The sequence below is a fragment of the Dermacentor variabilis genome, unplaced genomic scaffold (genome assembly GCF_050947875.1).
Source record: "Dermacentor variabilis isolate Ectoservices unplaced genomic scaffold, ASM5094787v1 scaffold_15, whole genome shotgun sequence".
NCBI lineage: Eukaryota > Metazoa > Arthropoda > Arachnida > Ixodida > Ixodidae > Dermacentor > Dermacentor variabilis.
Genome location: NW_027460313.1, coordinates 2,739,012 through 2,766,561, shown reverse-complemented (window position 1 = coordinate 2,766,561; position 27,550 = coordinate 2,739,012). Strand labels below are relative to the sequence as shown.

Sequence of the window (27,550 nt, the reverse complement as noted above, 5' to 3'; positions counted from 1 at the left end):
TCGAGGGACGCCCGACTTCGGTTATGTGCATCATCGAGCGACATCCCTCCGGACAGCGGATGCAGTCCCCTGTCCATCGGGATCTCCTTCCCCCGGCGGGGCGGTCTGTTGCGATTCACCTGCGACACGTGGTTTTGCCGGCGCGACTGCGGCGGGGCGGCAGACATTTTTGGCCCGATCGTCGTCGCCACAACGCTCATCGCCAGGTGTTTCCAGGCGCGACTGCGGCGATGCGACCGCATAGGGATCATCCTCGCATTCCAGTCATTGTGCCCGAAACAGGCGATGCCAAAGCAGGGACCATCCTCTCATTCCAGTCATTGTGCCCGAAACAGGCGATGCCAAAGCAGGGACCATCCTCTCATTCCAGTCATTGTGCCTGAAACAGGCGATGCCAAAGCAGGGACCATCCTCTCATTACAGTCATTGTGCCCGACCGGCAGCGCTACAACAGGGTGCTACGAGATCGTGCTCGACAGGGTGCTACGAGATCGTGCTCGTCATGGTGCTACGGCATCGCTACGACAGTGTGCGTCACCATTAGCCCATTGTACATTCACGTGCTCGTCTTTTGAGGGGTTCCTTCTTGCCCTCAACTGCGAGAGTATAAAAACAGCTGCCCCCGGACGCAAAAGGGAGGGCTCCGATTTCTTCTGTTGAGTGAAGTGCTCTCCCGTCTCTCTACTTCGGTCAAACCTGACCGCCAACTCTTTGCGATGTTAAAATAAACAAGTTGTTTCGTTGTTACCAGTCGACTCATGCTTTGCCGGGACCTTCGGATGCTTCCAGTTGTACCCCAGGCCGCCAGGCCAACGCTACCCTTGGGGCTTGCGACCCAGGTACAACCACGGGCGTCAGCGCCGAGTTCCCAACAGATCGTACCAGCGGTCCGATCAAAACAAGGAGTAAAGTGCGAGCGAGATGGCTCTGAAGCGCTTTCAGAACGCAGACGATCCAGCGACACGGGATCTGCTAATTGTATAAGACCTTAAGCCATTTTCTGCTAATGAGGGGAAGCTAAGCTTCGCTTGCTTATAAAATAACCTGCGATGTTTTCTGCACAATTCCTAATTGATTATGTTCAACATTCAAGCGCAACGTTAGAGCTGTAAGAGTTGCCAAGTGGCGCTACCGCGTTAATTTTAGACACCTGGGGATCTTTAATATGCTGTCGAAAGCGCTTTTGATTTCCGTTTCCATGTATATGCACATGTGGCCGCCGCTGCAAAGCTAACTCCCATATAATTGACAATGTTGCAGTTCGCACCGAAGCCTTCAGGTACGCATCATTGGCCACCAAGTACACATCACAGGCCCAACTTTGGCAACGCTACTCGAAAAAAAAAAAGCATACAGCAGACAGTGCCTGCACGGGCATGGGACATTATACCGTTCGAAAGCGGCGGTTCCGTCACCGCTGCAGAGGGATCCGCGGCCGGACGAGAAAGACGTGGCCGACGAGCGGGTGAATGCCCCGCAGCGGCCGGGTCCCGCCGCAGCTGCAGCGGCCAAACCCGACGGCGCGGCAGAGCCTCCTCGGCGCTCCGGGTCGCCGCCGGACGCGGCGCCCGCTGCCGTACGCCGGTGGTGCTGTGCCGAGGCCGCGACCACGTGCTGGGCGCTGGGCCAGACTCGGCGCTGTCTACGCCGGTCGCAGCCGCGGTGGCCGTGCGCAGCCGGGACGGCCGATCGGGACCCCGGCCCGCCGTGCGGAGGCGAGCGAGCCACCGTGGCGGGTCATTCGGAGGAGGCGGTCGAGAAGCTGCGCAGGCTTTTGGGCTGGTCCGGCATGGAGACGGCGTTGAGCAGGGCGCGCCGGATCCAGGGGTCCGTCTTGAAACCCTCGCAGAACTCCTCGCGGCTGATGCGGGCGTCAGCGTCCTGCATTGTCCCCAGACCGGAGCAAGAAGTAACTATGTACGCCTGCCGGTGCTCTTCACAAATTCGTCAGTTGAGCGATAAGAACGGGCACCGAGTGCCCGACTGTCGATTCTGACACGTGAGTTCGCGCTTCAACGACGTACTTATTGAGACGTCGTTCATCGCGCAATTTGCTCTTCAAATTTCATTTTTTCTCTCCAAATCGGGCGGCTCGATGTTTTTCTTCATCGCATAAGTCTAGCCAAACACTGGGCTGCAAGAACTGCTTCGGATTATGAGAAATGTTCCCGCGCTACGAGGTGCTCATATTTTGGGAAACATTAACACATCCGCTCACATCGCTAAGGTCAATGAAATTCCGACGAATTCGTCCCACTATACAGGAGAGTAGAAACAACAAAGCATATGAGTTCCGCAGCGGCACCGTTATGGTAAACAACAAGCTCTCACAGAAGCTATCAAGGCGACATTTCCAACGTACTGCAAAGCTCATCTCGCACCCATTTGCATAAAATTAAATTTATTCAACACATAGAGAATGAAAGAGCGAGAGGTAGAAAGCGCGGGCGTGCGTGTGCGTTTGTGTGCGTGTGTGTGTGTGCGTGTGTGTGTGTGCGTGTGTGTGTGTGTGTGCGTGCGTGCGTGTGCGTGTGTGTGTGTGTGGTTTGCTTCGAGCACTTCGAACATCATTGGTTATTATGATGGCCATGCTGTTACTGTTTTCTATGTACGCTGGTGTAACGCGCTTAATACATTTTGAAACGGCGCGCAATCTTCCCTCGCACGTGCAGCGCTGTCTCCATTATTGTAACATCATGGTGTCATATCGTGTTAATTTGTTCGTAACAGTTACTGCAAACTTTACGTTCAGTGATCGCTACCCCTGCATATGTTTCTTTCACTACGGAGGCGGCAAGATATCGACGCTATTTCGGGCGCCGCGGTTGAGTCGACGTGGAGTTGTTTTGAATACATCCATGGAATGTTTGCGTGGCGTTGAACAATGACATTTAACATAGGTTGCTCGGCTCGTTACGCTGCCCAACGCTCAAACATTGTCCAAGAGGTTAGTCAGCATTTGGTGTCCTCTGGAAGCGCCCGCAGTGCCGGCAAACACATGACAACCGTCGTCGGCGTGACGCTAGCATCTCGGTTAGCAGCTGCGGAGGTCGCCTGCACCGCGACGCCATCTCGCGTGCACCGCATCGCAGTTGAGGAATGCGGTCCAGCTGCGAGCTTTTGCATCGGCGAGTCGAGGGTTGTGCTGCAGCGCACCACGATCCGGTGCCCGTGGTGGAGCGAACCTAATGCGAGACGAACAGACGCCCAAACAGTACCGACTCGTGAAAAGCGAGACGTGAGGGAACGCCATTCCGGAAAAAGAACCGCATTGAGGAATAAAAACATAGGCACTTATATCAACCACGGTCGCTCCCTGACGGGTAATCAGCCGCATTAGAACGTAGAAGGTGAGCTCCAGCACTCACACTCAAAAATTACTAGTTAAGCAAACGTTTAGCATTCTCAAAGCTCCAAGAGGGAGAGAGAGAGAAAGAATGTATTGGCAAAACGCAAGGTCAGAGCTGTAAGACATGTTGTACAAGTCGTTGGCAGATAGCTAAGAAAAACTGCTGCGTATTGTTAACATTATGCAACATAATTGTTGTTTTGAAAAAAAAAAACACTACCTGTAGTACCTCTCTCTGGTGCTAGGAGTGCCTTCAACGTATACAAACAGCGAGCGGAGGGCACCGCAGCGTATATGGGCGTATTACAGGGCGTGGTAACGAGACCCTTCATTCCTCTCGTTGCATTCATTAATTGTGTAGTAATGCTGCAAAGATGTAGCGAAAAAGCTCCCCCGTAAAGGGATAGTGAAGCGACACAATGAGAGCGGAACTGAGGAAATAGAATAAAGAATCTGCCACACGTTGCCTTGTCACGGCGACAAGCATTGTCCTTATTTTGGAGAAAATAATGCGGACCGCAGAGCCCTAAGAAATGAGCAAAAGAAGGGAATCTGCAAGAGGAAGCCTCCGGTATTCGTAACTGCACTCATTAACAGTGCCTTAGAAAACTTCTGGCGAGAGGAAATTCCATGAGGAATGCCTATTCGTGCTCTGGGCCTTTTGTAAATTCGTTATTAAGGGTTTCAGGACTCTAGAAAATAGCACTATTCATGCGGAATAACTTGACGCTGTAGCAGACAGAAACATAAGCGAAAAATATAACTCAATCAGTCGCGAGTACCGGCGTAACTTCTTGTATGAAACGAAAGAGCATGTTCAAAGTCAACATGTAGCTCCAACCTCTCTTTTTGAATGTTACTGCACTAACGAAATATAGCCTGCGGTTATGGGTGACATTTGTGTAGATCGTTAAACTGCGACTGTCGAATCGGCATTAAAGTGTTTCGGGCACTCAGTGTCACAACTACTTCCTTACGGCTACTTTCAAAATGTCTTTGTCGTGTTGTCGTAAGGTTTTTGTTCCTTATACCGACTATGTGCATGTTAGAAGGTAACAGATGTTGTCTGCAGGGTAATGGAACGACGATTACACAGCTGGTAACAACGTTGCAGTGGCTGTTGATCTTAACATTACTCCAACCGCCTTCTCGCTTTATATGCTGCGTCAAATAATTAGGCGCACACTCCTTCAATACAGTCACCATAAGCTAATTCTTTAACAGGTGCTTTTATATGATTATTACCGTTATGCAATAATGCTGAGAACCCTCGTGTGGTTTTTTTTTAAGTTCTTGCGAATAAATGCATCAAGTATCCGACCATCCGTGACTGTGCGAGTGGGACTGCGGTACATCGAGTTCGACGACATAATTTTTCTCCGACATTACAATAATACTTACCTGTGCATTGCGTCTTGCGTCTAACTACACCAGTGTAGACTAGTTACGCCTTGATAAGGTTTTTTCAAAGGTGCACTTGTTTTGTTTCAACCTGCTTCTTCTTTTCTATGAGTTAGTAACGAATCAGCTACAGCATAACTTTATTGATGTCAACATGCTCAAAACCAATAATCCTACAAGATTTGCTACAAACAAGTTTTTACTTCTCAGAGCTAGCACTAATTATGGAGAAATGGCTTCAGCATACACAACAATAAAACAATAGCATAATTTACCTAACTCTTTAAAATTGTCATCATCCGTATCTTTTAAATTATCCCTCAGATCATTTATTTTCCAATAAATTCAGCCAAATTTGTTTGTATTAAGTTATATAATGTATTATGGGTTGCAATTGTACTGTTACATGTGAACCTTCGTTACTTCTGTTTTCACCTTCTAGATTACTTTCTATGTTTAAGAATCATTATTACTGTCTGGATTGATATTGTAGTTCACTTATATTCATGAATACCTGTTATGCTGCATCTAATGTAATAATTCTTTGTACTTCCTGAAGGAGGTCCCGGTGCAATCATTGGTTTTGGGACCCGCTCCCGTATAATACAGGTACGCCACCTGTATAATACGGGTATACTACCTGTATCTTCAATTATTTTTTTTAGTGTGACAAGCAATTCTTGATTTGATTTGATTTTGCGGCAGTCGCCTCAGTCCTATGCCTTTCAGATTTCCTACTCTCGTCACACCACCTAGGACTCAGCCCTCCTCGAGTATGTTCCTCTCTGCTTGGCACTCATTTTGTTAATTTAATCGACCACTGGTAGTGTGTTGCGCACATTACACATACTCCCCCAATCAGTCTCGCTGTACACCTGCCTCTTGACGTCATGGCTGTCATTTCGCTCTCCATCTCTTGTTGCTTTGTTGTTCGGTCTTAAAGCGAAGCTTTCCTAGCGAAACCTCTCCAACGTTGCTGATCATGGCTGCTGTGTGCAGTTTTCTGACGAGTAGCTCAACGCAGAGAGAAAATAATACAAAATTATGTGTGCTATTGTGAGATCGAACAGGGGGACGTTCTACCCATTAAACCACAATCGCGGTGGTAATACTCTCGTGCAAACGCTGACTAGCTTTTTGAGAGGATTGGCACATGCGTCACGTCACGTTGCACATGTGCGCGAATGCGTGAGTGCGTCACAGCACGTGACCGCGAGTTAATCACTTCCCGAAAGCTTCACTTCCTATACAGTTCTAACATTAGTGTTGGATGTGCAGTTTCTTTTCTATATATACAGCTTAGAGCTTTTGTAGTAAGGCAGGTGCCAATTCATAAAGCCGTTCGTTCGTAAGTGGCCCTCTCCGTTGCTAATAATATATCCACCATCAGAATTAACTGAAATTTTCTCTTAAGAAGAATTCTAGCGTAAGAGCTTTTATGTGATTACGGCGCAGGTGAAGACGCGCTTCGATGGTACTGCCATCACATCGTTTGTGCACGAGTCTAGATTTTGGGAAAACACATAAAAACCTCAATTTCACCCCCATTAGATAGGTTAAACCCTCGTTAAATTTTTGTATATTCTTCTGGCATTCTTCACACGTTGCCGCAATTTCCTTGTTTCATTTGTGCTGTGGGTTACAATTCTGGGGCTGAATTCACAAAGCTTGTGGGCCTGTATTCACATAAAGCTCTTGCGCATGAATTCTTCGAAAAAGGATATTTGAGCCAATCTTTAGGCCTGAAAAATTATAAGCAAACGCGACCACCCAATGACAAAGAACATCTACGAAGAAAAAGCTTTGTGATCTGCGTTCATAGGACCATTTTGCCACTCGCGGGCCACAATTATTAACCATAGGTCCAGCATGAGGACTAACTGAATGTTTTTACATGTAATTCTATTGTAAGAGCTACTTCTGACACTGCGGATCCTAATCCGTGCCACCTTGGCGAGGGTTCCGACTAGTAGCAATAAAACGTTATACTTATCTTCATTTGCTTAAAGTTTCACAAATACAGATCGTAAACCATGGCTATGGAGCCGTAATAGAGCAAAAAAAAAAGCCACGCAATAAATTACCCCCGAGTTACTCTATGCCTACCGTATATGGCACACTGGGTCTTACAGCCAGAAATTTAATTTAAGCACTCGAAAGATAACAAGTAGCCCATGGTACTGTTCTCGCTACGGTGGAGCGAGTTTTCACTCTGGGACAGTTCAGCAAACAACTTCCTAAATAATTAATTCCAATTGCAATTACGTTATAACTCAAATATCATTTTCAAATGTGACCCTCGTTGTTTAGTGAACGAGAAGAAAGGGAACCGAGGGGCCCCAGGGTCTAGAATCCAGCAACAATGATGCCTTCAGGTAGTACGTGGGGATTTATTGACCAGTTGCCTTCACCCAAAAAGATCACGTACTCGTGACGCCTGCGGTAGAAAGAATGTTCCACATCCAGCGCCATTGTCTGTGAGCGGTGGCGCTAGCTGGCTAACACTCGCAGGGATATTTCTACTGGTAACACTTAAATAGCCCAGAAAGTGGATGGGAAGACGGCCCCGCGGTAGCTCAAATGGCAAGAGCATCGCACGCGCACTGCGAAAGCGGGGGATTGTTCCCCAGCTGCGCCAAGCTGTTTTTTCATCCATTTTCATTTCCATTGATTTATAATTTCTTTAATTCCGTTACTAAGTCGTAGTAATTTCCCCTGTGTTGTCCTTGGTGTCATTGTTTGTTGGCTTCTTATGATATGATTAATAAAAATAGGACCTCTTGGTTCCCATTCTTCAATGTGCAGTATTGTCACTTTGTGCTCGTGCAAGCGAGAAAACTCATCCGAGGCTTTATTTTGTTTACGAGGCATCGAGCACGATGTGACAAGCCGCCGTGACGTTAAAATATGTCGTGATCATGTAGGATCATGGCGTTACAAACAGCTGTAATATTAAAAGGGCCCATGCTGCTGTAGGGGCATTCAGATAACATATAACTTTTACCTATTTAGCGCAGTAAACAAATGCTCAAGAGCTGCAGACTGGGGTTGAAATGGGTTACCGTCGAGATAAATCTGATCCGCTCACTGAAGTAATTTTATTACGAGCGTAAAGACCAAAACAGCCACCGAAACGCTACGGAAGCCACGGGCCCTTACGGTGTCCAGTTTTGCGAAGAGCTGGTCGACCCTCTTGCGCGGGTTGTCCGCGCCGGCGGCCTCCGAGTCGGTGGGTCCCGCCTTGCCGTGCAGCACGTAGATGGCCGTCACGATGTCTAGCATCTCGGAACGCGTCACGAATCCGTCGTTGTCCAGGTCGTACAGGTTGAAGGCCCCTGTGGAGAAGCACGCGCGCATGCTATAGTCACAGCTTCCTCCAGAAGTCATGGCGCCTAAGTGTAGTTATGCATATCATGCTGACTCTCCACGTTGCACGGGGAAAGGTGTAAAACAAAAACCGCCAGTATGCGGTTAATGGTAGTGCTTGTCTTTTTTTTTTTTTTTGTTAATGTCAGGCTTGGAGGTTAACAAGATTTTTCCTACGTTTTATTTTCAAAGTGAATAAGTACGCTATAAAGGTCACTTACCAGCTATGTGACGTTTCCCGCAAATAAAATCCTACCCTAAGCACTAAACCCCTAACTCTAGCCGATTTTTTTACCGTTTTATTTGCGATCGTGTGCCCACATGCTTTTAGTTTCTGCAGGCATTTACTAAAGTACCAAGTTTGTCCCCCCGCCAAATGTGCCTGAGATTTATTAACTTATGAAGCAAACTATACGATCCACGCAATCGTTTCTCCTGCTCTATTCTCAGACGTCGGCCCATTTCGCCGCCCACACCACGATAGCTAAGGGGCCGTGGCGTTGCGATGCGGGCTCGAGGTTACGGGTTAGATCCAGGCTGCGTCGGCGCCAGTTCTATGGAGGCGCAATTCAAAAACACCCGTGCACGTTCATTTAAGTGCACTTTAATGAACCCCTAGTGGTCAAAATTAATCCGGAGTCCCCCACTAAGATGTGCCTCATAGCCATGTCCTGGTTTTTTATCTGTCTTTAGTTTCACCATCATCGAACGTGTCTTTGCCTCACACACAAGCGAGCATTCAGCTACCCTCGTAGATTTTGTCAACAACCTGCACTTCACACCCCAAAGTAAACATGCGCGACTGGACAGGCGAATGATTCCTTGCTGATCTTTCGCTGCTCTGTATCTCTCCTAGTGACCATAGAAAAATAAAAAAATAAAAATGGTAAACAAGGCAAGTTGGAAAAGCGACAAACGCGCGCAGAAGATATTCTTTCTTTTTCATTTTGAATCGAATACGACAGAGAACGCTCCTCCGTGGTGGATTCCTGGAAGAGGCGGAGATTTTCAGCACGCGAAGCCGCAATTTCCCGGAAGATAACTGAATATTTTCCTAATAGCTCGCTATATATTCATTTTTATGATGCCTGTGGCAATTGTAAATTCCAAGTCGAGCAGTAAAGCCGTGCGTGCTTAGCGAAAATTACAGTCCAAACACCTATTTTAATGCACCCGCTATTGAAACCTGCTATAAAAATATTGGTGCTTCAGTTAATAGTGTGCCAAAGGGGGCCCTCAGTCAATTCTTGGCGATCTTCACTGAATTGGAAATTCATTTTTAGCAGATTTCCGGAAGGGATATTTTGGAACTGTTGCTAGTCTTAGGATTTCCCCTATGCAAACATGACTTTATTACTACTTCGCTTGACTTTTGCAGTTACAACATCTACCAAAATGTGCATAATTAAATATTAATGAATAGCTTTAACTACCTACTTGAATAGAGCAGTGTGTCGTGCAACTCCATCTCATCACGTAATCAACCAAATGAGTCTGAATAGAGCTATGCGTTCCGTGCATATAAAGAAAAGGTCAGCCGACAAAACAAAACAATAAGCGAAACACCCGATATACCAAGATGTGACCTTTGGTTGGGCATTTAAAAAAAAAGAATATTGTGTTGTAATATTGCATTTCTGATAATATTACATATTTCGGTTATGGACGCATGCGTGCTCTAGCATCGCAGACATTGTTTCGAATATGTTTATAAATTTCTATACGATCAGTGTCTGCCACGCAAACGGGGCCGCCAAGCTGCTGAGGTGGTAGATCCGCGTTTTTTCGAGCCCAAGCTCGCGTTCTCGAAAAATTTGTGAATACAATAAAAGCTGAAATGGAAATACCATCTCCCGTCATTCCTTTCTCAAACCTCACTAAAATGGAACCACTTTTCCGCTAACGTTGCTACCGCCAGTGGTTATTCCCATTTTTGGAACACCTCTGCAAACATTACCTCAAGGCACCCTGAAACGACTTTGACGATTTTGTACAATCGTACTGAGTCCTTAGGGCAGGCCTTCTCGTAATTAATTGGCGCATTTAAGAGTCCGCGAAAAGCGTGCAATTTATTAAAAGAGGTTCTAAAAATGTGCGTCGCTACCGAACGCAGCGAGGCAAGTGCCCTAAATTTCCAGCCGCCCCCTCCCAAATGACGCAGTTAGCCTAATTGTCGTCAGTTGGGCGAGCTATCCGATTGGCCAACCAGGTCGCGTCATCGATAATTTTTCCAACTTTATGGCAAACAAATGCTCTTCGTAATAGTTCAAATGCTGAGTAATTTGTTTATATAAAAGAAGTAACAGAAACGGAATGCACAACGACAACTCATCACTACACTCAAGCACTTATGGCACACACCAAGTGTTGCCTGCTTGTGTTACGACGTTATCAGTATTGACGTAAGCTGCGCCGTCAGTGTTGCTCTTGAGCTTTCTTTTCGCGCGCACCATGGATCGCCCTTGTTACGTTGTGGATAGCAAATCTAGCGATCGGCGACATGTCAAGCTGCGACGTTGTGTCCCTCTACAAGGCAACATGCGGGCGGAGTTACTGCATCGCATCGGGCTGTCTCGATCAGCGTCAGCATCTACGCATTTGCGGCCGTCACTTCACAACGGAGGATCACTACCACATTAGAGAGCTTTAACGTATCCATTACTCGGGTAAACACAAGTGCAAGTGCAATGGGCGTTTTGCCAAATGAGTGGAGGCTCAAACGTGAACCGTCTGCATGGTGCAGCCACCTGGTGTCAAAGAGCTCGACCAGACAAACACAGAGCCATTACCGCAGTAGCCAAGCGTATTCTACTTTGCTGCTGGTGTAAATTTTCGCCAGGAGCGCAATCGTGAGCTCGTTGTCTTTGATAAATATTGCAAATGTTTTACACTTGGTTGCAGTAATAGTATATGTTTGTTTGGATGGATGGATGGTTGGATGGATGGATAAAAGTTATGAGCGTCCCCTTTGGAACGGGGCGGTATGTTGCGCCACCAAGCTCTTGCTATTATACTGCCTAATGTCCTACCTAGGTTAAGCAATAAAAAAATTTGAAAAACTATGAACTCTCACAACCAAATTTTCTGATCCCCTATTGCGAACTGTGCTTTTGTACTTCCCCGTTTTTTGTCGTTTCCCTATTTTTATTCCACCAGTCCTCCAATCGCCTCTTACTAATCCCTATTGCGGACATCTTTACTTTTCCACTGCTTACGCTGAACCCAAGGGCTTCCGCAGTCCAGTGGTGCCTAAATCGACCGCTCGGCAGATACCTTCACATTCTAATAAAACATGCTCCGTCGTTTCCCTAGCTTTACCGCAGCAAGCACATGCTTCTTCTTCCTTCTTATATCTCGCGTTATAGGTGCGTGTTCTAAGGCATCCCGATCTCGCTTCGAAAAGTAATGAGCTTCCCTTTGAGTTATCATAAATTGTTTCTTTCCTAATTTCGTTTTTCCCTCTTAAGTAGTTACTCGTGGCAGGTTTCTTTTCCATTGCCGCCACCCATGAGATTATTTCGGCCTCTCTGACTTCCCGCTTGACATTCTTTGACGTTCACTGTTTGGCTGCTTAAAATGTACGCCACCTGGTGGCTGGACCGTGCAAACCGATCAGACCGGTTACATAAGTCCACTCTAAACCTCCTCCATCACAGCAATAGTAGCATGGAGTGGTTTTACTTTACTGCTCCACCCATTCATCGAACCGCTCAGCTCGCATTTTGTTATCGGAATACCAGACACGCTCGACGCTGATACAGAAAGCTCGCAACGCATGCTGCTTGGATACCTTTCGCTGTTTATTGCCGGCCAGAGAGCTAGCGGAGAGGTTGGAGAGGCTTCCTTCACTGGCTCCGAGCCCCGGAAGTAGCCGACATGACGTAAAATCATGATGAAGGGCCAGTGATGGCGGAGCCCAGTACAAATCCCTCGGCGAAAGAGTTGAGGAGAAAAATCATGGCTAGGGAGGAGGGTAACCTATAATCGTCCGTAGCTCTTTTAATGTGAGACGCGTCACTTAAATTGCGGCCCCAATGTTTTACTGTAGCTGTCACTACGCCTCTGCAAAATTTCTCCAAATCATATCAGGATCCTATAGGTGAGTGCAGTTTTAATGACAGATATATGTCATCATATTAGGTTAATCCTTGTATACTGAGTGTATCACTGCCAAACTACTATATATATCTACCTGAAATTTCTGAATTTGCTAATTACTATTTATCCGGTAATAAATGTTGTATGGTCTGTAACCCACTCCCCTCTTTGATGCCCTGAAAAACACCCTAATAGTTTTGTAAATACATTATTATATAATCCAAACGCGATATCCTTAGCACGTAAACGCCAAGCATTTATTTTGATTGTGAAGCAAAATAGCAACACCTCAGTGCTGAATACAGGATATTTTCTAGCCTTGCAGTGGTTGCACGCAATCGTTTGAACCACACCACCTGTCTTGAGAAAAAAAAAGTTTGAACGGGGGATACGTATCAAAAACGAAGGAGAAATATAAAGAATAAATGAGAAAATGATCGCTAATAACTTTGGTTGCCACTCATGATACATAAAATTGATATACACACAAAAATAAAAGCAGAACAAACGCAAAAAACTTGTTTGTTTTTTTCTCCAGTAGCGAGCCTTGGCAGGGCAATTGTCCGAATGGACCGCGCCACATTTTTCTCCTGAATTCTTCTTCAGCGAAACATCGACAGCATCAAACAACTAATAATGAAGAGGCACTCACAGTTGAGTTTCTCGTCGATGTTGCCTTTTGTTGTGATGGAAATGGCTCGGATGAACTCCTTGAAGGTGATAACGCCATTCTGCGAATCAGAAAATAAAGAAGAGAGAAAAAAAAACATTGCGAAGTGAGATGCATGATCATGATCAACGATCAGTGTGCTGTTTTTCATTGCTTCCTCGTTTCGCCTATTTTTTGGTGAACATCCAGAAAATAGAGCGAGAACATCGACGCGAAGATTTCCCCGAAGACCTGCGGACGGCAGTATCGAGGTCCCGGCCTATCGCTTGGCTTCGATTGTGAAGAGCGTGTGCCCGTTTCTCCTTCCGCAGAAAACAGTCCTCGTAGACGCACGGCCAGCATCGGTGTTGCAAATCGAGCAGGGGGGCACAAACAACAACAAAATAAGAAAACTAGCAACATTGGTGAAAATATCATCACTATGCTCCTGCAAACGTTTATTAGAACACGTCTGTGTGGGCGTGTTACCTTGTGCAAGGTATATTGCACTGACAGCACGCAACATGAGGTCAACATCTGCGTTACACCTTTTCTGGAAGTCTATACTTGTCCCGAATAACAGAACGCAGTTGCTAAATCATCATCAGTCAGTGTTAGCCCAAACTCAAAGCTGAACACAGGCCCCTCAAGAATTTATTCCATTCACCCTTTGTCTGTCTCAACGCGTTCGCCCTATCAAAGGTTCCCAATTTTGTTATTCTGATTATATGTTCTGTGCAACCACCATCGCATTCGTTTAGGTTACTGTAATATACGTACATGCGATTATATGCTGTGCGAGTTACCTATCCAACTTGAGTCCTCTTCTTCTTAAAGGAGTACTGACACAAAATTTTTCTGTTGCTTTATTTTAATAATTGATAACTGTCAACCTATTAATTACTGTATGAGGCCTTACTTCCTCGTGAGCTCAACTAATATTTAAACATGTATCTTACTACGACTAATTCAAAACGTGGGATATCTTCAGTATGGCTTCTGGCTTGAAGCAGCAGGACTCCTCGTTTCACAGGGACATCGTAGGACCTGGTTTTAAGGTATCGCGAGCCACTGACGACTGACTCGGCCTGATGGGGTGGTCGCAAGCCATGCGGTGAGCTAACCGTCAAAAGCTTGGTGGGCACCCCAACCTCAGATATTTTATCCTTGTCCCTGTGCACCTCTGCATTTGACAATGGGATAAATCTGTCTCTCTGCTAAAAATTACGAGTGCCACCTCGCAACTCCACCGTTGTTGTTGGAGGCATTCAGCTTTGGGCGACGCGATCACGGTGTTAACTGATATATCCTGAACGGGCACGTGATGCTATGCCAACGACTCCGCTTTCAGTGACGCCGTGATAAATCGTGATGCAAGTCCGAAGTCACTTGGCGCGAGTTTTAGATTCTTCACATTCAAGAGAATAAAAGTACTCTTTATCTAGCAAGCACCAACTCTGGCCGGATGCCTTCTGCACAGAGTCGGGAGCTAACTCATAAACACAATGAAAAATTCCGCTTTATACTTTTCTGCTTCAATTACTCCTTCAAATCTTGGGTACCTAGGAACTTTAGTCAGGCGGGAACAACACCTTTATAGGTCCATAAGGTGGTTGACTTTTTAATATATTTCTGTAAAATGGCGGGGAAGACAGCGAACGAATGTTTTTGTGAAACTACAGACTGAGTGGGCAACAGAAAACACATGAAATCACATGAGTTGTGTCCATAAAATTGGCATACTCTGTTTTTGGTCACAAATGGTTTTGACAGTGCATAGGGCAAATATATCCTTTTTCCATGCTCATATCTCGACATCTGCGGGCTTCCAAAGAACTGATTCGCCATATCTCCTTTTTGTTTGATTAGAGATGGGAACGCAATCTCTATTGAGCACCCTTTTTTACAAACTAGCCGTTCCTCACGGTTGACTGAAATGCCACCTGTCCAATGGAGCTAAACTTTTGTACGAATGTGCAGTAGAAACACAACCGCAGGGACAAAATTGGCAGTGGTGGTGGACTACAAAAAGGATGTGGTGCGTGTAAAGTATACCGGCTTAATTTAATATGATAATAAGGTATGAATGCTCTTATTATATCCCTCAGTCCATCAAGTATCGATAGTCTTGAAATCACAGGGGCAGGGATACTCAACTTACTGCTTAACTTCAATCCTAAAGAATCCCAATGGCCTCTATGACACTGCGAACGAGTTCCTTAGAAAATAGGCGGAATGATTAGCAAGTATCTTGGCCTAATTTTGTGTAAATCACTTACTTTCTCTAGCTTGCGGGATGACTAGAAAATTCAAAAAATAATTCCCATTCACAAATCTCGGGATAAGTCATCAGTACCTAATTACCGTCCGATATGCCTTACAAGTACTTCGTATAAGTTGCTAGAACACATTATCCTAAGACACATAACACTTTTTCTTCAGAAATTAAATATCTTGTCCCATAATCAGCACGGATTTTGTAGCGGTTTGTACACTATTATCCAGCTAACCGATGTAATTCTTGACCTCGCACTTAGCACTAAATATCGCACCCAAACAGACATGATTTTATTTTATTTATCAAAGGCCTTTGATTTTGTTTTTATTCTAACTTAATCGCAAAACTAAATAGTGTCACTAAATCGGAGAGGAATTAGACTTTTTCACGGCTGAAATATTTTTTAACAGACCGCGCGGAGTTCGTGCTTTTGGGAGGTCTAAAAACAGACCACTACGACCGCTAATAATAGTGGTCGTGGGACGGAACCTTCAGGAACTTCATAAATGATGTTATCTTCAGAAATTACATTACAGAACGCATTTACTGTAGTATCAAGCTCTTCATATAGAAGAGTGCATTATATGTAAGAAAATTCACAGCCTCAGAGATCACCTCGAACTCACTGCAACTCTTGATTAGTTAATAGATGTCCATTAAGTGAAAACATCCGTAACTGTTGCAGTAACACGTAAACAGAGCCCGTCGCAATTCACTTACGCTATTAATGGTTCACCAGTAGCCAATGTTGAACAACATAAGTATTTAGGCGCTATGTTGACGTCTGACTTCCCATGCGCAGACACGTTGCCAACATTACGGCAGTCATACTACAAAAGCTGTTCTATATGAAAAGATATTTAAGGATGTGACCCGCGTCCTCACAGCTATTATATAGCATACACTACTTTCGGAACAACAGTGGTAGAATATGCTAACACGGTTTGCTTCCCTCATTCACAAAACTAGTTTAACCAAATTGGAGCCAGTACAGCGCAAATACATAGGATTAGTGCATAACAAGTATAAACGCACGGACTCTCCCACTAGCCTTCTGGCTTTTTCTGGCATTAGGGCACTATCCACTAGGGCAAAGCAGGCACTTCTCAAGTTTTTGTACCAACTGCTGTATGACAGCGACGAGATAGATGTGTCTAAGTAATTCGCATTTTTGCAGTCGCACCCGAATCGTCATAAGTACGAATGCGCATTAACAAAATACTCTTTAAACAACGACTCGTTTGGGCACTCGTTTTTCCCATTTACGATCCGCGAATGTAATCGGTTGAATCCAGGTGTAACTGATGCCGAAACATTGCCCGCTTTCACCGCAATAATAGAAACACCTAGAACGCAAAGGAAGAAACACACTTTCCCATTTGAACAGTCGTTCTGTTTTCTTAGATTGCTGCACATAGACAATGTATTTGCTTATCCATATACTTGCTGGACAGGCCGGACAGGCCGCCATTGGAATCTGAACCTGGCAACGTTTAACGCTAGAACGTTATCTAGTGAGGCGAGTCTAGCAGTGCTAACGGAGGAATTAGAGAGCAGTAAATGGGATATAATAGGGCTCAGTGAAGTTAGGAGGACAAATGAAGCATATACAGTGCTAAAAAGCGGGCGCGTCCTGTGCTACCGGGGCTTAGTGGAGAGACGAGAACTAGGAGTCGGATTCCTGATTAATAAGAATATAGCTGGTAACATACAGGAATTCTATAGCATTAACGAGCGGGGGGCAGGTCTTGTTGTGAAACTTAATAAGATGTACAAACTGAAGGTCATGCAGGTGTACGCACCTACATCGAGTCTTGATGACCAAGAACTCTAAAGCTTCTATGAAGGCGTTGAATCGGCGATGGGTAAAGTCAAAACAAAATACACTGTACTGATGGGCGACTTCAATGCCAAGGCAGCCAAGAAGCAGGCTGGAGACAAGTCTGTGGGGGAATATGGCATCGGAACTAGGAATAGCAGGGGAGAGTTATTAGTAGACTTTGCAGAACAGAATATTATGCGGATAATGAATACCTTTTTCCGCAAGCGGGATAGCCGAAAGTGGACGTGGAGGAGCCCGAATAGCGAGACTAAAAATGAAATAGACTTTATACTCTGCGCTAACCTGGCATCATGCAAGATGTGGACCTGCTCAGCAAAGTGCGCTGCAGTGACCATAGGACGGTAAGAACTCGAATTAGCCTAGACTTGAGGAGGGAACGGAAGAAACTGGTACATAAGAAGCCGATAACTGAGTTAGCGGTAAGAGGGAAAATAGAAGAATTCCGGATCAAACTACAGAACAGGCATGCGGCTTTAACACAGGAAGAGGACCTTAGTGTTGGAGATATGAACGACAATCTTATGGGCATCATTAAGGAGTGTGCAAAAGAAGTCGGTCGTAACTCCGTTAGACAGGATGCTAGTAAGCTATCGCAGGAGACGAAAGATCTCATCAAGAAACTCCCATGTATGAAAGCCTCTAACCCTACAGCTAGAATAGAACTGGCTGAAATTTCCAAGTTAATCAACAAGCGTAAGACAGCTGACATAAGGAAGTACAATATGAATAGAATTGAACATTCTCTCAGGAACGGAGGAAGCCTAAAAGCAGTGAAGGCGAAACTAGGAATAGGCAAGAATCAGATGTATGAGTTAAGACACAAAGCCGGAAATATCATTAGTAATATGGATGAGATAGTTCAAGTGGCTGAGGAGTTCTATAGAGATTTATACAGTACCAGTGGCACCCACGACGATAATGGAAGAGAGAATAGTCTATAGAAATTTGAAATCCCACAAGTAACGCCGGAAGAAGTAAAGAAAGCCTTGGGAGCTATGCAAAGGGGGAAAGCAGCTGGGGAGGATCAGGTAACAGCAGGTTCGTTGAGGGATGGGGGGCAGATTGTTCTAGAAAAACTGGCCACCCTGTATACGCAATGCCTCATGACTTTGACTGTACCGGAATCTTGGAAGAACGCTAACATAATCCTAATCCATAAGAAAGGGGACGCCAAAGACTTGAAAAGTTATAGACCGATCAGCTTACTCTGCGTTGCTTACAAAGTATTTACTAAGCTAATCGCAAATCGAATCAGGAACACCTTAGACTTCTGTTAAACAAAGGACCAGGCTGCATTCCGTAAAGGCTACTCAACAATAGACCATACTCACACTATTAATCAGGTGATAGAGAAATGTGCGGAATATAACCAACCCTTATATATAGCTTTCATTGATTATGAGAAAGCGTTTGATTCAGTCGAAACCTCAGCAGTCATGGAGGCATTACGGAATCAGGGTGTAGACGAGCCGTATGTAAAAATAGTGAAAGATATCTATAGCCGCTCCACAGCCACCGTAGTCCTCCATAAAGAAAGCAACAAAATCCCAATAACGAAAGGCGTCAGGCAGGGATATACGATCTCTCCACAGCGTGTTTACACAAGGTATTGAGAGACCTGGATTGGGAACAATTGGGGATAAGAGTTAATGGAGAATACCTTAGTAACTTACGATTGGCTGACGATATTGCCTTGCTTAGTAACTCAGGGGACCAATTGCAATGCATGCTCACTGACCTGGAGAGGCAAAGCAGAAGGGTCAGTCTAAAAAGTAATCTGCAGAAAACCAAAGTAATGTTTAACAGCCTCGGATGAGAACAGCAGTTGACGATAGGTAACGAGGCACTGGAAGTGGTAAGGGAATACATCTACTTAGGACAGGTAGTGACCGCGGATCCCAGATCATGAGACTGAAATAATCAGAAGAATAAGAATGGGCTAGGGTGCGTTTGGCAGGCATTCTCAGATCATGAACAGCAGTTTGCCATTATCCCTCAAGAGAAAAGTGTCTAAAAGCTCCGTTTTACCAGTACTCACGTATGGGGCGGAAACCTGGAGGCTTACTTAGAGGGTTCTACTTAAATTGAGGACGACGCAACGAGCTATGGAACGAAGAATGATAGGTGTAACGTTAAGGGATAAGAAAAGAGCAGACTGGGTGAGGGAACAAACGCGAGTTAATGACATCCGAGTTGAAACCAAGAAAAAGAAATGGGCATGGGTAGGACATGTAGTGAGGAGGGAAGATAACCGATGGTCATTAAGGATTACGAACTGGATTCCAAGGGAAGGGAAGCGTAGCAGGGGACGGCAGAAAGTGAGGGGGGCGCATGAGATTAAGAAGTTTGCAGGGACAACATGGCCACAATTAACACACGACCGGGGTAGTTGGAGAAGTATGGGAGAGGCCTTTGCCCTGCAGTGGGCGTAACCAGGCTGATGGTGATGATACTTGCTCGTGGTGAGCAGTCACATGTGCACAGGATTTCTTGGCGAAAGAGATTGCTTATACAAATGCACATCACTTCGTTCTTGTACTACAACTTGTTTGCATTCCCATTTCTGTAACAGCTTGCAGTCCAGGGGCCCTATAACGTAAAACTATTCCAATTGTTTTTATTCCAATCTCCTGGCGTCAAATTTGCGCAACCGCTAACGCAAGCACCGGCGTCCACCCGCAGGGTTGTCTGAACAGACCAATCAAACGCTCACCTCGTTCGTAGGAGATTACTTTTGCTTGCTTTAAAAACTAATAAAATTACCTGTACTGAGCGGCTTGTGTTATCTAATTGGCTCACTAGAGGCGAGGAGCGTGCTAGAGTGGAGAGGGCTTCGATGGGGTAGAGTCACTGCACTGAAAATCAATAACCGAATGAAGAGGGTGGTGCCGGCGTCTGCGATTGGACCGCTTTTCCTTAGCTTGCGGTGGCTAGTCGACAATCGCGGCGGCATGCCACGGAAGCTTAAGAATGACGCTAAAACGGATCCTCAGCAAAGAAGAGTTGGCAGGACGAGGTCGTAAACGTGCCGAAAGTGCTGGAAATCTTTACGCCGCCACGCAAAACGTTTTATTACACGCACATAAACCCATGCTCTCATGTAGGTACGAGTAGCCAGTGCCTGAGCGATCGGCGGCAGCCATCTTTTATTACTTTCGGAACGGGGCAGCCTGCGGCTTTTCAGAAGAAAATTCAGTTTTTTTCGGCATATTAATGCATCTTTAGCGCGTGCACGTCACGTTGACGGGCTGAGTTCTTGAGGTTTTGTGACGTCGCGTGAGAGGCAGGTGAAGTGGGTGCAGCCCGAAAGCTTTTGACCAATAGCCGAGGGCTAATGGCGAAAAGGCGCCGAATCAGAAATAACGATTTTTCTTTTGTTCGGTCAAATCATGCACAATTAGTGTGTACACACCATATGAGATGGCGAGCTATCGGGGTTTTCGTGACGTCGCGTGACAGACAGGTGAAGTGGGAGTGATCCAAAAAAGTTTTTGACCACTCGCGGAGGGCTCATTGCAGAATTGGAATGGCAAATTTTGGAATTGTTTTACGTTATAGCGCCCCAGTGCCTGGTTGTGCATCACTTTCTTTTTCATTGTTATTTTCGGGTGTTCGCACATTGTGCATGAGTGATACGGCGTTGATTCTTTTTTTTTGCTTTATAGACTGGCTGTGCTTCATCTCGTGTACGCAGTGTGCATGTTTTCTAAATGGTAATGTTAATTTTTGTTTGTGACCTTTGCTTTCAGTGCTCCGTCCGGAGGTTTCTTTTTTTCTCGAGAAATCTTTTTTGTGTTTTCTCTTGTATGCAGAATGCGCTTGATTGCATACTCTTAAGCTTTATTACGATGTTGATGTTCTTTGCGTGGTAAACTGTGTGGAGCACATTTGTTGTTTTAATCCTACCCTGGCGGATGTGCTTTGCTTTTCTTGTGTGTACGTATGTGTTTGTGTACATCTGTGCATGTTTTCAAAATGTGGATTGTTTTTTTTCCATAAAACACGATTATCCCTTTGTAATGCTCACCTGCTATGCTCTGAAGTGAGAGTGCCAGTATTGAAAATAGGTAAATAATATGAATACTGGAACTATAAGAGTAGGTGTTTTTCAGAAATTTAGCACTGATGTTTTCAAATTCGGGTGGCGAATGCATCTTCAATGAATCTATTAGTCGAGTTACACCGGGAAGTTCAACACTCACCAGAGGAGTAGTTTAAAAGTTGTAGTCATTAAAGACAGGTAGTTTAATATCGGCAGTGCACGATAAATTTTTAACTAAAATATTATTCAGGAAAGTTTCCCATAGGATTTTCGGAACAGGGTTACCAGAGCAATAGTTAGGACAATAGAATCATCGGAAAGCGGATGTATAACGTGCCAGAATATTTTTACAGTTGTTATCAGCATAAATGGTAATGTGGTTGGTAAGAACGTTTCTTTTGCATATTTAAGTGCGGCTACATAGGCGTTACATGCTAACGTGTAGGCTTTCCAACGTGAGTCAGTGGGCGATTGCTTCGCGGAACGACACAGTCGTTTATTTTTTCTGGATAGCCGCTTTAAATGATCGTTGTAACAAGGCTTCGCGGGTTGCAAGTTATAGTACGGGTCGTAATGTGTTTACTGATGAAATGGTTTACATCTGCCGGAAACATATTCCAGTATGACTTCACCGCAGGATGATCGAAATTCCTCAAGAATATGTCAGAAATGCACTCAGCTCGCTACTTGTTGCTTCAAAAATAACTCTCTTATAGTGTCTAATCTTTTTTTGCGTTGTCGGAAGTTTCCGAAACGGGGCATGACGGCGAATATTTAGTATGAAATGGCCACAAATACTGAGGAAGTAATGGGTGACAGAAAATTAATCAGGACGAGTGGTTACTATCAAATTCAGAGTGCTCGCTGAATCTGATCTTATTTTTGTGGCTTGGGTTACTAATTTAGTCACCGAAACGCCGTACAAATACCCAAGAATGTTTTTTGTAATCAGGAGAGGATGCCAGTAAGTTGGGTTGACCCTGTTCCAAACTAAGTTAGGAAAATTGAAGCCACCAAACAAGAAAAGCGGTGTACAAGAATACTTTGTCGTAATGAAACTAATCACATAATGCATGTTCGTGGTGGATGCGGGTGACGAGGACGGTGGACGATAGCAGACGCCTAAAATTCTTTTTTGGGTTCAGAGTTACTGTAGCCTACACTGAGTCCTGATTGGTGCTGATGTATATAGATGGGGATGCAATGCCTTTCGAAATGTCGAAATGCACGCCGCCACCACAACGCTCTGTTCGGCCACAGCGATACACTGTGAATTGTTCAGCCAGATCCACAAATATGTGCAAGGAGATCAGCAAGTATGAGGGAAACTATTCTCGCTACACCATTCCCTTACTCTAAAAGGTATTTGCGACTGCATTTCACATTTACGCGCAATTGACATTCTCTTCCATATGCACTTAATTTTCATATACACGAAATCTGACCGGCCGGTTGCTTTCTTTCTTTATTTTTAATTTAGCAAAGTGCATCCCAATGAAAGCTTAAACTGGCGTTGTGTCCCCGGACAGGGCCTTATTGGCTCCGCCTGTCGCTCATACTTCCAGCCTCCTTTCCTTCCCCATCCACGCTGCCCGAGGCGTCAGGGCTGCAGCGCTCCTCAATCACGTCGCCCTCGCCTGCATACAGAACTCATCAGGGTCGCAAAGGTTAACGCCCGCTGAGGTCGCGCCAGCGGGGCGATTCGAAGCCTAATTTACGAGCGCACCATGCGACGCTTCAGTGGCGTCGGTACGAGAGGAGAGGAGCGGCCAGCAGAACTGATGGCGCGTGCCGACCCGACAGTCTGGATACGGAGAACGCAGTGGCGAGCCGCTGGACGATCGTTGCCCCCCCCACCCTCTCTGCTCCCCATCCACCTTGTATACTTCCGACGCCCGTCACTTATATCCAGGTCCATGCTGCCAGCCTCAGCACCCTGCCCGCGCCAGCGCAAAGGCCCTTCCTTTTTTTATCTATCGCGGCAGCCACTGAGCCGGCGCCATCATTCTCCGCACGTCAGACTGCGAAATGCTCCCGCATTGTCGCACACTCGGCTGCAATAAAGTTGCGACGATTGGCGCCCGCGTGACGCAGCGAAGAAGGGAGACACAATGTCGTGCAAAAAAAGAAAAAGCCTCCTTCTTTGAGGGCAAAGCACTGAAGTGCGCTCGTTGGGTTTTCTTTTTTTTTCTGAATATTTTAGAATATATTCTCAGAATGCATTCTCAGAATATATTGCCAGAGCATATTCTCAAGACGAGTAGCTGCAAGTTACAAGTGCGCCCATGCTCCACGAAAGTTCAGCTGAATAATTATGAAACTGAGGTACGAGGCACAGAGGCAACACTCTTATATCTAAAGAGTTGCGCCGCCTCGACGCCTTTTATGCGCGTTCATTGCCATGTTGTCCGCGCCGGAGACCTCTAACGAGGTCGCCGGCCTGCAATGGCTAGCACGTGCGACCTACGAGAGCGCGCTCTCAGCAGCCCGTCCCAGCTTCACCGGGAAAAGCGAGCAGTAGCAAAAGTGCACGCGCGATTGATACAGAAAACTGCCGACTTGGTCGTGCCCCTCCTTGTAATTTCGCTTTTTTTTTTCTACTGGCGACGCGGTCCACGTAGGACTGATCTATAGTCTCCATATCGAAGGCTCCGCGGCGCCTACCCTAAGTTGGGCACGGTACCCTTCTGAGGTACTTGTGATAATTTTTGCAACTGCCTTCGTCATGCATTTACTATCACGGACTTTTCACAAGTAAGGAAGGTGTCCTTTTTGTTATGTGCTGGCCGCCAGCGAAGATGTCTGTACAAAAAGTTGAACATGGTGGGGAACAAAAAATACTAATTTACTACTACTATTATTATTAAAGCGCAGCTCTTAGGCACCCGTTTCTTCGTTGAGCGTCGGCGTCCGTCGGCGCAACCGAGCACATCGAAGAATGAAGCGCAATCGTGGAGCGCAGCGGGGGATGAAATACGGTGATAGCGAAGAGAGCACGAGGGGGAAACCGAAGAGTGCAGGAGATTCATGAAGGGGAAGGTGGAGGAGGATAGCATGGCGAAACGGTGAGGAGGAAAGCAGAGTGCCGCATGAGACGTGCTCAACGACGGCGACGAGGCATGCGGCGAGCATGACCACCAATACCATATTGGCCTCGAGCTCCACCACTGGAAAACCTGGCGCCACCGTCGGCGTGACGTGGTAGGAGGGATCACGTGGACATAGCGGCCGCGTCGGCTGCTTCGGGAGCGCCGAAGCGAGCTGAAAACGAGTTTAAATTCTCTCGTGCGTTGCGGTCCTCATTTAGTGGCGAAATTTTCCTGCTTCGAGTGTCTCCTTTACAACGCTTGAAAGCACTACAATAGGTAGTGGCTGCCTTTGAAGGCGCGCAACATGGTAGGCTACTGCTCGGTGCCGCAAGGCCGGACGCACGTAACGGCGGCCGGTGTCAGCCTTATTCACACGTAGCCGCAGGACAAGAAGTTGCGTGAAGCTTGGCTCGCGAAACATAAAACCGCAAACAGTCATCGGCTACAACTCGGGTATGCAGCAAGCACAGACGCGAGGAAGATTTCTGCTACAGCGCCCGGACTGCAATGTTCTGAAAACGCGCGCTGAGACGCTCGCCCGAGTCCGCTGCCCGACTAATGTCATGACGGTTTGGTCTATGAACTTGTCGATGCTATAGATACTGGCAAGTTCAGTGGAGTGGAAAGGCAGCGGTAAGAAGCACATTTAAAGAAAGCAGGGCATATGGTCATGTTTGTGTTACGAATTAATGCACTGGATTATAAAAAGGAGCAGCGGGAAATTGCACGCTGAGAACACCGATAAACATACAGTGCGACGCAACTCGACAAATAATATTGAAAAGTCAAAGAATTTAGAAGAAAAAAAATAGAGAGAATCGTCGCGACGGCACATCACAGTCCCCGTAGGCGTCGAAGTCTCTACAATGAAATTATTTTTGAACAGCTCTGATAGCGCCCACGCAACAATGGTTGCTTGTATACTGTCAAATGCTCATATTCTGCGGCCTAAAGCTCATGGCACGGTGCGAAAACGCGCGCGCGGAGAAAGCGAAACAGTGCGCGGACAAACATGCAGACGCGCAGTCGGTCGCTGCGAATCTGCGCGATCGCTGCGTTGAGGTTTCGTTCTATTACGCTCCATTTAGTTATACAAACACTATAAGAACATATTTCACATAGTTTGCTCTCAGCGTTTACCTAACTTTCACGCAAGAAGCCGGTTCGGGAGACTCCATCGCGGCGACCGCGCTCAGTGGCGTTCACTGTACGTATTCGGTAAAGAGATAGCGTCTGTAAACGATTGTGTGCTTTCAGTTTGCCCAAGATTATAATTTAGACAGTAAAAAACTTATTTCGTTTCGAAAGTACTTATAGAAATGTCCGGGAGAGCTCGCGCGTAGTGTTTTCAGTGAGCGCTGACAGCAAAACCTATGAGGAGCGCGCCGCGTGAACCCTCATACTACGCCAGAGAGGCGCTTCCGATAGATGGCGACTCCGTAACTCCTCGCCGCCAATACGGAAACAAAGCGCTGGCGTGGGCTTCGGACCAACTGCGCATGCGCTACTTCGCCTGCGCAGCCGGCGCTAGAGAATGCGCATTGTGCGAACCATGCGTTCCTGTATTGATACTTTCTTTCTGAACAAAGGAAGTTATTGGATTTTACGGGCGAAAACCACGATCGGAGCATTAGGCACGCCGTAGTGGGCGAACTCCGTAAATTTGTAACACCTGGGGTTCTTTAACGTCCACCTAAATCTAAGTACACGGCTGTTTTCGCATTTCGCTCCCATCAAAATGCGGCCGCCGTGGCGGGGATTCGATCCCGCGGCCTCGTGGTTAGCAGCCCAACACCACAGCCACTAAGCAACCACGGCAGGTTTATTCCTGAACAATAAGCAACGCAACGGGTGGAAATGCTTCGTCTGCCACTGCCGCTAAACGAACTGCCCGAGCAGAGCCTCAGCGCCGCCTCTGATAGGACCCTATTGTTCAGAATCAAATTATTTGCCACAATATACCGCGGATTCAAAACACCTACGCAGCTGCGCTCCAAAATCTCGTTAGGGAGTATGGTAATCGTCGGTGAATAATAATAATATTATTATTATTATTATTATTATTGAAACAAACAGTATTGCAGTTGCGAAGCTCAGTGCAGCATCTGGCAACAGGTTATGACACAGTCGTCACTCAGACTAAGGAATCGGATTCAGTCGCAACAAGTCTTGAAATCAAAGTTCGGGCCTCTAACAGAAAGCTTAAGAAGACAGTCTGATGAAATGGCTCAATTTCGTGCTGAGCACAGCAAGGACGAGCAGCACAGCGGGCTTTGGAACCACCACGCACTTCCATTTTCTTCAGAGGAAAACCTGCCTGCTGTCATGGCAGAACTTGCACAGAAGCTTGCCTTGACAGAATTGAACCCTCGGGATGTTGTTATGGTTCACTGACTGCCAGCCAAAAAGGATAAGTGCCAGCTGTACTAATTGGGTTCTCTGACCCGTTGTTACACGACACATGGTTGGCATCATGTCGCAGACTGCGTGCAGACTGCACAGAGAAAACTCTACCCCATGATTAAAAATTAAATTATAGGTTTTTACGTGCCAAAACCACTGTCTGATTATGAGGCACGCCGTAGTGGAGGGCGCCGGAAGTTTCGACCACCTGGGGTTCTTTAACGTGCACCTAAATCTAAGTGCACGGGTCTTTTCGCATTTCGCCCCCATAGAAATGTAGCCGCCGTGGCCGGGATTCGATCCCGCGACCTCGTGCTCAGCAGCCCAACAACATAGCCACTGAGCAACCACCGCGGGTTACTCCATGATATACATAAACGAAAATTTGGCTCAGACAAAAAGAAAAGAATTATTCTCGAAAGTTCATTCTAAAGAGAACAAAAGCCCCTATAAGTATGTGTGGGTTAAGAATGGCAAGATTTTTGCTCGTAAAGAAGACAGAGGCAGCGTGCTTCGAATCTCCACGGCCGCTAACGTTCATAAGATGGCTTAGAAGATAGCAGTAAACTTTCACTCCCTCCCAGGTTTTTGTTCACTTGGAACAGTCTTTGACGTCAATGATAATCCATCCTTTTCAGCTGTTCATGTAAACTTGATAAGTATGAGGAAACACTGGGATCAGTTTCTTGTCAATACAACTAACATGTTGAGCTTAGCAAATGCTTTCGTACTTACCGAAATTGACGCTCAAGGTGATAGGCTGATTCAATTCTGCCTACCCAACTTTCAAGAGCATTTTATGACCAACACAGGTTGACGAGGCAGGAGAATAGCGGTCTTCATTAAGACTGAATGATTAGTTACACCGATAACGTTTTCAATTTTTGGTTGCTGAAACCCTTGCATGCCGCATGGAAAATTCTAGCACTGTTCTCTCTTCAATCCCTATGTTTCGTACACCATCAGAACACGTGCAATCATTCTCGATGAACAGAAAAAAGTTTAGATCTTTTGCCTACTTATAATAACATG

General features: G+C 46.0%; 1 protein-coding gene across 1 annotated transcript in view; it reads right to left on the bottom strand.

Moving 5' to 3' along the window:
• Window positions 1–1,656: 1,656 nt before the first annotated feature.
• The window catches only part of LOC142567963 (frequenin-1-like), a 579,067-nt gene continuing 553,173 nt past the window's right edge, over window positions 1,657–27,550 (bottom strand). The window contains exons 5-7 of the mRNA XM_075678065.1: window positions 12,867–12,945; window positions 7,910–8,085; window positions 1,657–1,881 (exon numbers count right to left, since the gene is read on the bottom strand). Coding sequence (XP_075534180.1) covers window positions 1,738–1,881; window positions 7,910–8,085; window positions 12,867–12,945 — 399 coding nt within the window. The 3' untranslated portion in view covers window positions 1,657–1,737. The remainder of the gene's footprint in view (window positions 1,882–7,909; window positions 8,086–12,866; window positions 12,946–27,550) is intronic.